Source organism: Ailuropoda melanoleuca, chromosome 2, assembly GCF_002007445.2.
Source record: "Ailuropoda melanoleuca isolate Jingjing chromosome 2, ASM200744v2, whole genome shotgun sequence".
In the NCBI taxonomy this organism is placed as follows: Eukaryota; Metazoa; Chordata; class Mammalia; order Carnivora; family Ursidae; genus Ailuropoda; species Ailuropoda melanoleuca.
This window is the reverse complement of record NC_048219.1, coordinates 40,430,630-40,444,561: the sequence shown is the minus strand read 5'-3', so window position 1 is coordinate 40,444,561 and position 13,932 is coordinate 40,430,630. Positions and strand designations below refer to the sequence as shown.

At 38.6% G+C, this 13,932-nt stretch overlaps 1 protein-coding gene across 1 annotated transcript in view; it reads left to right on the top strand.

The window, feature by feature from the left end:
- SLC35D1 (solute carrier family 35 member D1) overlaps positions 1-13,932 on the top strand; it is a 49,366-nt gene that overhangs the window by 19,520 nt on the left and 15,914 nt on the right. The window contains exons 9-11 of the mRNA XM_002921947.4: positions 3,688-3,755; positions 4,821-4,899; positions 7,879-7,961. Coding sequence (XP_002921993.1) covers positions 3,688-3,755; positions 4,821-4,899; positions 7,879-7,961 — 230 coding nt within the window. The remainder of the gene's footprint in view (positions 1-3,687; positions 3,756-4,820; positions 4,900-7,878; positions 7,962-13,932) is intronic.

Below are 13,932 nucleotides of genomic sequence, written 5' to 3'. Positions count from 1 at the left end.
GATTGTGTGCACACAGATACAGATACAGAGAGTCACATAAATACTCATAGTTACATACATGCAGTGTCAGTGATAAAAGTAGCATTATATGTTCTGGACAGTTTGACTGGAAAGAACCTAATGTGAATGTGGGTTTTTGTGCAAAGCTTCCCAGTGGAAGCATCATTTGAGATAGGTTTATATTCAAGTCAGTAATTGAATTTGGTCTTTTGCTTCTAGCCATGATGGAATAACAGCAACAGGATTTACCTTCCTGCCTTAACCTACTTTAATACCAAATATATATGAAAAATGGTTTCAGACATTGGACAATAGGTAGTAAAGGATTGTGGAGAGAGAAAGGATGAGAAGAGAAAAGAAGGATATAAAAAGACCCAAAAAATGACCCAAATTAAACTTTTAGGGATGAAAAATATAATAATTGAATTGAAAAATAAAGCAGAAGGTATTAAACAGCAGATTAGACACTGCAGAAGAAAAGATCAGTGAATTAAAGAAATAGCAATAGAAACTATCCAAGATGAAGCACATGGAGAAAAAAAGACTGAAAAACAAATGAACAGATTACTAGTAACATGTGAGGTAGTATCAAGAGATCTAACATATGTAACTATTGTCCTGAAGAAGGGGGCAGGGGTCGGAAAAATTTTTGAAGAATTAATGGCAGATGTTTTCCCAAATTTGGTGAAAACTAAATCCACACATACAAGAAGCTTAACAAACCGTAAGTTATATTAAACTATACCATAAAGAGGGACATTTCATAATGCTGAAAGAGTTACATCAAGTAGGCGTCATAGTCCTGAATGTATATGTACTTAATGAGAAAGCCTCAAAATAACTGAAGCAAAAACTGATAGAAAGGATAAGTACATTATTGGCAATTACAGTTGGAGATTTTAACAGTCCTCTTTCAGCAATTGATAAAATAACTAAACTGAAAGCCATTAATGCTATAGAACACGTGAACAATTCTATCAACTAATTTGACTTAATTGACATATATAGAACACTCCACTCAACAACAACAAAATAAACACTCTCTTCAAGTGCACGTGGGACATTACCAAGGTAAATATATTCTGGGCCATAAAACAAGTGTTAATAGTTTAAAATAATTGAAACTATAGAAAGTATGTTCTTTGGCCAGAACAGAATTAAACTAGAAATTAATAACATAAAGATACATAGAAAAATCTTCAAATATTGGTAAATAAACACACCTCTAACACCCGATCAAAGAAAAAATCATGAAGAAAATTAGAAATCATTTAGAACTGAATGAAAAAACAACATAGCAAAATTTATGGGATGCTGCTAAAGGAGTGCTTAGAGGAAAATCCATAGTTTAATTAAATGCATATATTAGAAAAGAAGAAAGATCTAAAATCAGTGACCTAAAGACTTTCCCTTAAGAAATGAGAAAAAATAAGAGCAAGTTAAACCCAAAGGAAACATGAGGAAGGTAAGAGCAGAAATCAATGAAATAGAAAACAGAAAAGCAATAGAGAAAAATCAGTGAACCTAAAACCTGGAGGTCAATAAAGATCAAGAAAATTGCTCAACCATTGACAATTGATAGGGACAAAAAGTGAGAATGCATGAATTATCAGTATAAGGAATGAAAGAGTGGTTATCGTTACAGAGCTTGCATATATTAAAAGGACAATGGAATATTATGAACATTATTCCGTAAACTGAAAAACTGTGTTCATGAAACAGACAAATTCTTGAAAAAGACAAACTATCAAAGCTCTTTCAAGAAGAAATAGATAGCATGATAGCCATATTCAACTAAGTAATTAAATAGCTCTAAATTAAAATAATTAGCCCTAATTAATGGGACTGTTTAGCTCTGTCTCTGTTAAAGAAATTGAATTTTAGTTAAAAATCTCAAAAGGAAAACTCCAGGCCTTGATCACTTCACTGGATAATTCCATAAAATGTATAAGGAAGAAATAATGCCAATTCTACATAAATTCTTTGAGAATATAGAAAAGGAGAGAATACTTCCCAGTTGACTTTTATGAAGCCAGCATGTCCTGTACCAATAGTTGACAAACAATTTCGAGGGCAGGAGGTGGAAATTATATTAAAAAAAAAAAATCCAGCAATCTATAAAAAGGGTACTGTATGACCAAGTTATGTTTGTCTTAGGAATTAAGGTTAGTTCAACATTTGAAAATCAGTGTAATTCCCCATATTAATAACAGTTAGTAAGAAATGAATAAGAAATAGAAGAACTATGTCAAAAGATGGAGAAAATGTATTTAATAAAACTTGACACCCATTCATGAGTTTAAAATTCTCAACAAACCAGGAATAGAAGGAAAATCTCTCAACCTAAAAAAGGACCTCTAACACCAACAACAAAATCTATTGCTAACATACTTAATGGTGAAAGACTGAATACCATTTCACAGAGATTGAGAATACAGGGAGAATGGCTGCTCTCGCATTATGTTCTGTTTGATCTTATACTAGAGGATATCATTGTGCAATAAGGTAAAGATAAGAGACATAAATTCATATAGATTATTAGGAAGGAAAACGTAATGGTTACATGACTAGGTAATATCTGTCAAGACTCATTGAATTATACACTGAAAAGTGATTAACTTTATTTTTTACATATTATGCCTCAACAAAGAACCATAAACAAATTGAATGTCTACTGTTTGCCAAGTGCTGTGTTAGGAATTTGCTTAGCTAGATGGATGGGGGTCTTCCCTGCAGGGAGCACACTGGTGGAAGGCAGTGTAGAAAGACTTGCGGTTCAGAGAGATGAGAGTCCTGGAGAGAAGTACTGCTGAGGCACGGAGGAGGGAGTTCTTATCAGGGAAGGCCCCACATGGTGGCTGCTTGAGCTTTCGTCTGATCAGTGAACAGGAGTTAGAAGAGTGTTGAGGAGAAGGGCATTCCAAGCAAAGGCATGTGGGTGTGAAACCGCATGTTGTATTTTATAAACGGCAAAGAGCCTCATATTGCTGGGGCCTGGCAGCTGTGAGGTTTATGTCGAAGTGGCAAGAGTTGACACTGGATAGGTTGGCAGAAAGATAAAAGGTGGAGTGTTTCTCATATTTGCTTAACAAACTGATATTGCGAGAGAAATTATGTACTTGAGAGAGAAACCCTCCCTCTTGGATGAGAGATGAGGTGATCAACGCACCCTTTCACTTCTTTTCCTTTGCTTTTGGCTTAAAAACAAAAAGGCTGCAAAACCTTCGTTTTACCATCAGCTGTTTTAAAATAGTAGTTCTCCCTGGATAGACCTCAGCTGAATTTGTGTAACTAAGGGTGCACTTGAGCCTTCACATGCTCTAGGGAAGAAGTATGTTTTAATGTTTGAGAAAGCTTTTAATACTAGCCATCTGGGAGAACCGCTGAGATTAGCCAGGTACGGCTTCTACCTTCAAGCAAATACCAGTTTCTTTGTACCAATAGGGAGAAGTACAAAATCTTCCTCACATTACATTTTAGAAAGGAGAAAACCTTCTGAAACTGCTTTTTTGGGTTCAGCTCCATATATATCAAATTCTTAAACATCACTCGCTATCCTGTGAGCGATGCAGGGAAATTTATATATGTGTATGTGTGGTGGGAGTGAGTACTCAGGATTTTGATGGAAGAACAGAACAGCTGATTTTGAGGGCTTGCTCTAAAATCATACTTTCTTGTGTATTACAGGCAATGGATTTTGAAGGCTGGGCCGACACCCTCTTTGTTCTGCAGTTCACCATCTCTTGTGTGATGGGGTAAGCCTTTGTTGCCTTGTTAGCAGATAGTTTTCCTTGAGAAGTTTGTTCTAGTATCCTGTTCTGTCTCTTGAGTGTATCAGCATAGGATAATTAAACTCTCAGGTTCAGGTGGTTTCACAGCCCTTGGGAATGTGCCCTTAGGGCTACTAAACTAATTCCAGAGTCATGTTTCCAAGGATGGAGACAAGAAACTGTTTACCCAATAACCTAGCATGTGATAAGCACCATTATATTTCAGAATGCATTATTTTATTTCTATATTGACCATTTGACGCATATTTTCATCCTCTTACCTATGAGGAAGTAGTCCCAGAACTCAAGTAAGGTGCCTGAGTTTGCGCAGGCAGCAGTGGCAGCCTTTGAATTTGGGGCTGAGTCTCCCTACGAGGTTGTCTTCCTCTTAGAAGAGTATATGTGGAAGGCAAGAGGGTATCTACTAATGTGCCTCTTCTCTTTGCCTTTGGATTTCCCTATGGAATTTTTTTCCTCAGCCAGTCAGTTTGATGAAATCTGGCACAGGCTAGGTGCCCAGTGAGGGAGTGCTTCAAAAGAACATTAATAATGGTGCCTTGGTACTGAGTCAGGCTCAGAAGCCTGGTTGTAAATCTGTCCGTTCCAACTGCTGCCACTTAGTTGTTAAGTGAACCTATGTCCCCTCTTAAAGCTAATTTGGGTTTCTTCCATCTTTAAGAATCTCTTTTGCCTCCTGTCCAGAGGTCACATCGACCTCATGGGAAGTGCACACCTGATTCATGGTCTATAAGCTCAGCTTTCTATCTAGGTTAGGTGAATTAGTGGAAATATGATCTAAAAAGAGTACTCATGATTAGAAATGGTGGTTTCAAGGTTTTGGTGAGGGTAGCTGGGGAAGGCACCTGGTCAATAAATGGACATGTTTTTCTCTTTAATGAAATTTTAAAAGAATCTAAAGCTGCAGCACACGCAGGGGTGAGGTGAGGAAAGCTCACAGTCAGTGACTACAGTGTAGCGTGGCGGGCGCTGTGTCTCTTGGCTGAGATCGCTGTAAAGTAAGCAACTGGCTCTTCTGCCTCTTCGTTCCAGGTTTATCCTGATGTACGCCACAGTACTCTGCACGCAGTATAATTCTGCCCTTACAACCACAATAGTTGGCTGTATTAAAGTGAGTTGAAAAATACTGTTGTCTTTTGGGGATCTGCTTTATTTAAAAATTGTTACTCTAAATCTTGCTGTGGCCTAAAACCCCACCATCCTTCTTTCCTCATAGATTGTCTTGGTTTGAAAGATTGTGACGCTGGTTTCTAAAATGGTCTTTAAGAAAACTCAGGGAGGGTGTAATCTCCACTTTCAGGCAACTAGGCTTTGGGGAATATGGGAAAAGGAGAATGGGTTACCTTAGAGTAGAGGAAGAGGAATTAGACTTGTTTCAGACGGGGTAGGTAACTAGCTTGGGAATGGTAGGCCTGTCTCTTTAACCTCCAATGAAAACTGTTCTGTTCTCTGCCTTACTGAGTTCTGGCTGTTGTAGGGAAAGGATGCCTGCCAGAAGTTAATCAAGGGAGTTTTCCAGTGCATGAGCCAAACCTTAAATGGCCCACTTTTAAAAGCTGTGTCTGACATTTCCAGTGATGTCATTTCCTCCTGATCCATTTTATTTGAGGGAGGCTCATTTGTCTTCAGCCAGGGGGGCCAAGTTGACTTGAATATTGAGCTGAAGTTAGTGGTTTGAAGCCTGAGGCCTCTTTCATCTGACTTTGTGCTTCTAGTGCTTTAGGATCCAGGAGGCTATGGCATGGCTGATTTCCAAATGAATTAGCAGGGTAGGCTTGCTTTCTAAAAAAGGTAAGACAGAGAGAGAGGTAGGTCCATGATCATTTGGGAAATAGAATGCTTGCCCTTGGGACTTCTTCTGATTTCCCATTTGGCAATAGTGAGGGAAGGGATTGAAGAATAAGGTTTTTACTGCCCCGCTATGTTTCCCTTTGTACCCCCATGGAGTGGTGGCCACCTGCCCTCACTTTAGAAACTAGATTTGGGTTAAAATTTCAGGTCTGTGACTTCAGATCATGGACTTGGAGTGTTTGGTGTAAATAGAATACTAAATTAAGCCAGGACTAGTTGTGTGAATTCCCATGAAAGCTAGAGGCAGTTCTACGTTCAGGCCTGGGCTTGCTTGTTTTAGCCCCTCAAATCAGCTCTCAGCTCTGTTTTGGTTTTGTAAAGTAAATGCTTCCAGAGCAAAGTGAATGGCGTGCATGTTCAGAATAAGAACAGCAAGAACATGAGAGGCCAGTTGTTACCATGTTTTTGCCAAAAAGGATACTGCCCGAAAGTCAGTATTTAATTTTAATAACCTATTTGCTTGAGATTTCATAGGGTACTTTCTTTATGTTTATCAGCACAGGGTACTAATAGAATCATGGTCTTATTAACAGAAAGTCCAGTACTTTTCTTTTGTTATTTCCTCCTCCCTGCAGAGCCCAGTGGATTTACTGTGTCCAAAGGGATCTGTTTTACTTCCACACTTTAGAGAGAGGAAAAAAAACTGGATGGTCTGATTAGTTTACAGCTGCCGTTGCTGCTGTCTGGTGGTATTGCTATTGAAGGATGTCTAACATCTTCCGACAGATGGGGGGACGCCGATGCCCTTGCCGGCTCAGAGTCTCATGGTCCACAGTGGAACTTCTTTCCTCCCAGATACAACCCTGCTAGCTCAGCCATTGGTCCCCCAGGGGCTGACACTAGGTCTTGCTTCTCTGAAGCATAGAGGGAAAATTACTGAGGATGCTTAATTAAAAATGGAAATTCCTAGGCCCCCCTCTAATACACGAAATCAAAATCTCTAAAGTAGAGCCTCAAAATCATCATTTTTAACGAGGTATACTAACATTGGAGATTTGCAGTCTGAGTTTTGAGGCGCCTACCATAGTCTCTTCTGTGCTTGCTAGTAAGTTCTGCTTGGGGGCATTGCTGTCTTTTCCTGATTGATTTTGAGCAGCAAGGTTTGGGTTCTCACTCCCTTTCTGTAGTTCCTGAGCGCTTTATGCAAATTAACCTGCCATCTCTCTGGATCTGTGTTCTAATAAGCCTATCCTGTTACACATTTTCCTAAGTCGCCTACTGACCTTGTTTACTGTTGCATGGTATTTAATTTTGCTTTTTCCCCTCAAATAATAAGAGAATCTGTTCTGAGGTCGTTGCTGTCTCCATTCTTAGACCTAGAAGAGACTGACATAATTTTAAATGCTCTCTCAAAGGGCACTCCCATTATAAAAATAATTTTGAAGTTTCTGGCCTTTCAAAAGCACTGTGGCACTTTACTTCTGCTTCCTAGGCCCCATCTAGGCGAGCCCAGGTTCTACAAATGTTTGTGACATTTACCATTTCCGACAGCTGCCATAGTGGAGAGGGAGGGGGTGACTTGTGAATTTGAAAGAGAGGAAGTTAGGGAAGAATTGAATAGTAGCTTGAACTTTGGGAAAGTTTGTTTCACCTTGTGGCCTGAAGAGAATTAAAAGGGATCGATAAGCAGATGCTTACATCTGGAAGTTTAAGGGAGTCAGGAGAGGTCATTTTAAGTATGGGACTTTGAGATGACTTTTCATGTATTTTTTTAAGATACGAAAAAAGATGCCTCTAAAAACAATGTTCATGTTGATAAACTCCCTGCCATCCCCTTTTTCCTTTCTAAAGAAGAGGGAAAGATGCTTACATGTGAGGTTTTCCTTCTTCACTTTCCCCTCACAATCAACAGTTACCTCAATGGGAGGAAAAAGCATTCTTTTTTAAGATTGCTAAACACGCATTAGTGTTTTCTACCCCTAGTGACAGCAGTGTTTCTCTATTTAGGTTTACAATGTCAGCCCATACCGTGGGACATGGGAAGCTGGTAATCTGGTGATAATTCTCAGTGGAAGCATTTAGCTTTTGCAGGGATAGATTGGGAAGAGGTTAATGTCATTTCTTATTTCTTATTTCATACTATACTCATTTTAGGATTGGTGGGTTTTTGTTGTTGTCAGCTTATTTGATTTTGTATTTTAAGGATAGGTATTTGGGCCATTCTGTGGATGAGTTTATATGAATATTGAAAAAGCTCAGTTAAACCTGTGTTACAGCATATTGCCGTTTTTCTTTGTAGAATATATTAATAACTTATATTGGAATGGTCTTTGGTGGAGATTATATTTTCACATGGACAAACTTCATTGGCTTAAATATCAGGTAAGTGAAAATATTTAAGTGTAACCACTTCGATAAGTGGGATTTGGATACTTAAATAGTGTCACAGTAAGGGGCTATCTGATTGCAGATTTGCTCATTTATTAAACAGTTATTGAGCACTTATAGTGTATTACGTATTAATGTCACATAATGCTTTTTAAGAAATGGGGGTAAGATGGTTCCATATTTATACACAGTATTTAGGGAATCTTTTCTGGAAGTTAAACCCTTTTTACTTACTAGCCTTGAAAGAACAGTCTTTTATTATGCTAGGTGGCAGTACAGTGTTCTCAAGAAAATTCAGGGCTAAAGAAGAGCAGCTCTGTTAGAATTGCTTTATATGTGTCTGACCTTGGACATGTCACTGCATTGCTTTAGTCCAGACTTGGTCAGTGATGAGGGTGACTTGTATGAAAGATCCTTTTTTAGTTCCAGAATTAATTTCATGATTTTAAATACCGTATGTATGCTTAAAAATTCTCAAATTTGTATTTGGGCCAGACCTCTGTTTGAACTCCAGCTTGTATATCTAACCAGCCCACTTGACTTCTCTAACTCACACGTCCAGAACTGAACTTTGTTTCCTCCCAAGTGTGCTCCACCCACAGCCTATATATATCAGTCGCTGCAGACTATCCTTCCGGCCTCTTGATTCAAAAACCCTGGAATCATCCTTGACTCTTCAATCTTCTACCCAGTATCCAGTGCATTAGCAAATTCTGTTGGCTCTGTATTCAAAATAGATCCAGAAAAGAGTCACTTGTCACCTTCTGCATTGCTCCTGTCATCATCTAAGCCACCAACATCTCTTGCCTAGGTTTCTGCCTAGTCTTCTTCATTTGCATGGCTAACTCCTTTGTGACTGTGAATTTTAGCTCAAATGTTAACCTTATCAGGGAAGTCTGTCCTGACAACCTTATTTAAAATTGCAACCCGCTCTTCCCCTTCTGATACTGCCAAACCCTCTTATTCTGCTTTTCTATTTCTCTTTTCCAGAGCTCTTAATCTCTTTTAATACACTCTGTAATTTGCTTATTTGTATTTATTGCCTTTTTTCTGTCTCTCCTGCTGGAATGTAAGTTCCATGGGGGCAGGGGTCTCTGCCTGTGATGTTCACTCATTTCCCAAGCTCCTAGAATGAATCCAGGTATTGCTTAATAAGTATTTGTTTGATGAGGGGCATCTGGGGGGCTCAGTCAGTTCAGCGTCTGCGTTTGGCTCAGGTCATTAGCCCAGGGTCCTGGGATTGAGTCCTGCATCAGGCTCCTTGCTCAGCGGGGAGCCTGCTTCTCCCTCTCCCTCTGCCTGCTGCTCCCCCTGCTTGTGCCCTCTCTCTTTCTGAAAAATAAATAAATAAAATCTTAAAAAAAAAAGTGATGAATTCTCTATGGATTGGTGAAAAAACACTTTAGAAACTTATAAAGCTCTCTACTAGAATATGAGCATGTCATCTCTTTACCTTGAAGGAAATTATATAACCTCTCTGGGATTTTATTGCTTCAAATGTAAACAAGTGATGATAATACCTATTCTACCTTCTTTATGGATCAGTATGAGAATTCTGTACTCATATTGGTAATAGGTTAATAACTCATTGTTGCCCCTTCCCTGACATTTATTTACAAGTATAGTTTGTCTTTTAGAGGAAAAATCATTTGTTATTTGTGGGGGTGGGAGTTGGGGGGGTGGTTGTAATATGTACCCGAGGATGACACGTTATAGAAGGAAGATGAGTAGTTCAGTCTCAGACCTTGTTTGGAGTTGCAGTTCTGATGTTTGCTATCTATGTGACTTTGAATGAGTGTTTATCTTTTCTGAGCTTCAGTTTTCTTATGTGTCAGGGACAAAAATATCCATATCTCTTTAGAGTTGTTAGAATGAAATAATCTAGGGGCGCCTGGGTGGCTCAGTCGTTAAGCATCTGCCTTCGGCTCAGGGCGTGATCCCGGCATTATGGGATCGAGCCCCACATCAGGCTCCTACGCTAGGAGCCTGCTTCTTCGTCTCCCACTCCCCCTGCTTGTGTTCCCTCTCTCGCTGGCTGTCTCTATCTCTGTCGAATAAAAAAAAAAAAAAGAATGAAATAATCTAATATAAAGTACCTAATTCACTGCTTGACATCTGTGCAGAGTAAATATCAGTTTCTTTCATTCATACTTGTGAGGAAGGGCTAGGATATTAGGAGCAACCTGGTGGAACAGTTTTGACTTTGGATGTGACCTGCGTTTCATTCACTTCTAAAAATTTGGATTAAAGAATCACCTCATGGCACCATATAGACCTAACTCAGAGGTGCCTTGATTTTCTTTTTGTTCTCTTCAAATAAATAACCTTACAGCCAAAATGAAGTGAAAGCTTCTGTTTGCATTTTCAGATCTTTGTAGTTCAAATCTCTTACAAGATAACAAAGTTCTTAGAAGAAAGCTTAGGTATCTTCTTTCACATTGCAGGTTATTTTAAAAAACTAGTGTCTGAGTATGTTGGAAGGTTATGAAATACATCAGTCTGACATATATCAAATCCAGCATCTTGAAAATTCTTCCAGTAGAATTTCTTATTGTGTCAGCTAGTGCATTTTAGTTCTGGTTAAAACAGTCTGGTTTTGCCAGCAAGGTTACTTGATAGTGATAATTATGATAATGACTGTCGTTGGTACTCTTGTCTTTAGGTAGTATTTTTAATAAATTCTAATTGCTTTCGCATTTTATTGTAATAAATTTTACATATCCTGTCGCTTTAATCTTTTATTACAAGGCTGGGGAGAATAATTGATGTACTTAACCAGCCAAGTTAGTTGCAGAGTTGGGATTAAAATCCAGGTGAATTTCTTTTTGAATACTATTTCCATTACAGTGTGCGTTTCAGCTTTCGTAGAGGAAAGTATATATTATCTAATTTTTTTTACTTTTTCTGTTTAAAATGAAAATTATGGTTTTATTTACATTTTTTGACTTTTACTAGTTGGTAAGCAGACTCACAGGTGCTGAACATTACTTTTTTTTTTTTTAAATGTAAAAACCAAACTTAAAGTGCCTACCGTATTTCACTTTGATTGGAAATGGTGTCAGTCGTCTTTGGCTGACTGCACTTTGAAGGAAATCAGTAATTAAACCATATTCAAAGAATGTATGATTAGGGGCGTCTGGGTGGCTCAGTCAATTAAGCATCTGACTCTTGATCTCAGCTCAGGTCTTGATGTTTGGGCCCCATGTTGGGCTCCACCCTGCATGTGGAGCCTACTTAAAAAAAAAAAAAAAGATTCTGTGATTAGATCCAGTTACATCTAGCTTCCCTCTACCCTGCCTAGTTTCTTTAAGAAAAGTTTCGCTAGCCCTCTCTCTGTTGTGATTCAAGGGCGAGCAGCAGGAGATTTGCAAGGGTAGCTTGCTCACACTTCATGCACATTGATTCTGCAATTTGGGAGGCATTTTTTCCTGTAGGGCGCTGTTAGAGCCTGGCTGTCTTCAACTCTTCTAAATGCCTTTCCCAGTAGCCGCTTAGTGAGTGCTCACCCAAGCCCAAAATGGCAACAAGGGAGAGTAGGAAATGATTAGCGAAGGGTGGTGACAAGAGCCTGCTTCTGTACTTCCATCAGTTGATGGACTTGGCCTGTGCCTTTGGCCTAAGTAATATAGCTCTTCCAGATAATGACGACATCATTCTCATAACTGCCCAGGCTAGAATTCCTAGACTCTCTGGGACTTATCTTCATCTGTGATTCTTTTTTTCCTTCCATTAAAAAAAAATTAATACATGATTTAAATACAGTCAGAATTGCCCTTTTTCGTGTATAGTTCTGTGAGTTTTGACAAATGCATACAGTCATGTAACTACTACCACCACGTTCATGTTATAGAGCAATTGTATCGCCTCTAAAATCTTCCCATGTCCCTTTGCACTGAACCTCTCCCTCTCTGCTCAGCCCCTTTTTCTGTCCAGATAAGTGTCCAGAATGTCATGGAATGGTAGCTTTTGGTTTGACTTCTTTCACTTAGCACACTGCATTTGAGATTCGTGTTGTATTCTGAGATTCCGTTAAGGATGTATCACAGTTTTTTTTATCCATTCACAAATTGAAAGGTGTTTGGGCAGTTTCCAGTTTTTAGCTGTTTTATATTAGCTGTTGAAATACTTGCTTAAATGTTTGCGAACATAAGTTTTCATTTCACTTGGGTAAATACCTAGGAGTGGTTGTCCTGGGTTGTCTGGTAAGTGTATGTTTGACTTCATAAGAAATTGCCAAACTGGCGCGCCTGGGTGTCACAGCGGTTAAGCGTCTGCCTTCGGCTCAGGGCGTGATCCTGGCGTTATGGGATCGAGCCCCACATCAGGCTCTACTGCTATGAGCCTGCTTCTTCCTCTCCCACTCCCCCTGCTTGTGTTCCCTCTCTCGCTGGCTGCCTCTATCTCTGTCGAATAAATAAAATAAAATCTTAAAAAAAAAAAAAGAAATTGCCAAAGTGTTTTCGAAAATGTCTGTACCATTTTGCATATCCCTCAGCTACATATGATGCTCTGTAATGGTTGCTCCACATCCCAGCCCTTGGTATTGTCAGTTTTTGTTTTTTAAATTCTAGACATTCTAACAGATCTATAGTGGTATCTCATTGTAGGTTTATTTTTTTTTTTAAGATTTATTTATTTCAGAGAGAGTGAGTGCAGGGGAAGGGGTATGGGGAGAGGGAGGGAGAGAGAATAACTTAGGCAGACTCTGCTGAGTGTGGAGCCCTGCGCAGGGCTTGAACTCATGATCCTGAGATCATGACCTGAGCCAAAACCAAGAGTCAGACGCTTAACCGACTGTGTCACCCAGGCGTGCCTCATTGTGTTCTTAATTTCCGTATGATTCATGACGTTGAACATCTTTTCACATGCTTATTTGCCATCTGTATGTATTCTTTGGTAAAATGGCTGTTCAGATATGTTGCCCATTTTTAAAAAACTGGGTTATGTGTTTTAAGTATGTTTTGTTGTTGTTGTTGTTTTTTGAAGAATTTATTTTTAAGTAATCTCTACACCCAACCTGGAGCTCCAACTCACAACTCCAAAGTCAAGAATCACACGCTCAACCAACGGAACCAGCCAGGCGCCCCTTGTTTTCTTAAGAGTTCTTTATTTATTATGTATACAAGTCCTTTATCAGATATGTGATTTACAAGTATTATTTCCCAGTCTGTAGCTTGTCTTTTCATTTTCTTAATACTGTCTTTTGAAGAACACAGTTTTTAAGACTACTTTATCAATTTTTCTTCTATGAGTTGTGCTTTCAGTGTTAGGTATCTAAGAAATCTTTAACCCACGGTTACAAAGATTTTCTCTGATGTGTTCTTCTAGAAGTTTTATAGTTTTATTTTACAATTAGGTATATAGCCCATTTTTGGATTAATTTTTATATATTGTATAAGATTGAGATGAAAAGTTCTTTTTATTGTGTGTGTGTGTTTTTAATATAGATATCCAGTGGTTCCAGTACCTTTTATTGAAATGCTATCCTTTCTCTGTTGAATAGCCTAATTTTTTGTAACACACTTTAGAAATTCTTTTTGTTATCACTATTTTATAAATGAGGAGGCTGAGCCTAGAGAGGTTAAGTAAGTTGAGTGTATTCTGAAGTTATGCATTGAGTGTGTGTCTGTATGCCAGGCATTATGTTCTAGAGAGACGTGGTGCATTCTCTCCTAGATCTGCCAGTGTCACACAATTAGTAAGTCATGTCACAAGGATTTTAACCCTGATGGGTTGCACTGCAGAGTCCAAGTTCTCATTCTTTAATGCATCATTATTCAGCAAATGGCTGAATAATTACAGTGTAGCCTACTAAACTGTATATGTATCTATCACCATTTTAGATTCTTGGCTTTTTGAGGGCAGAAACCACTTCTCTTATTTACAGTGTGCCAGTATTTATCAGTGCCTGACCCATAATAAGCATTCAACTAGTAATAGTAACAAAATATTAGCCAGTATTTTT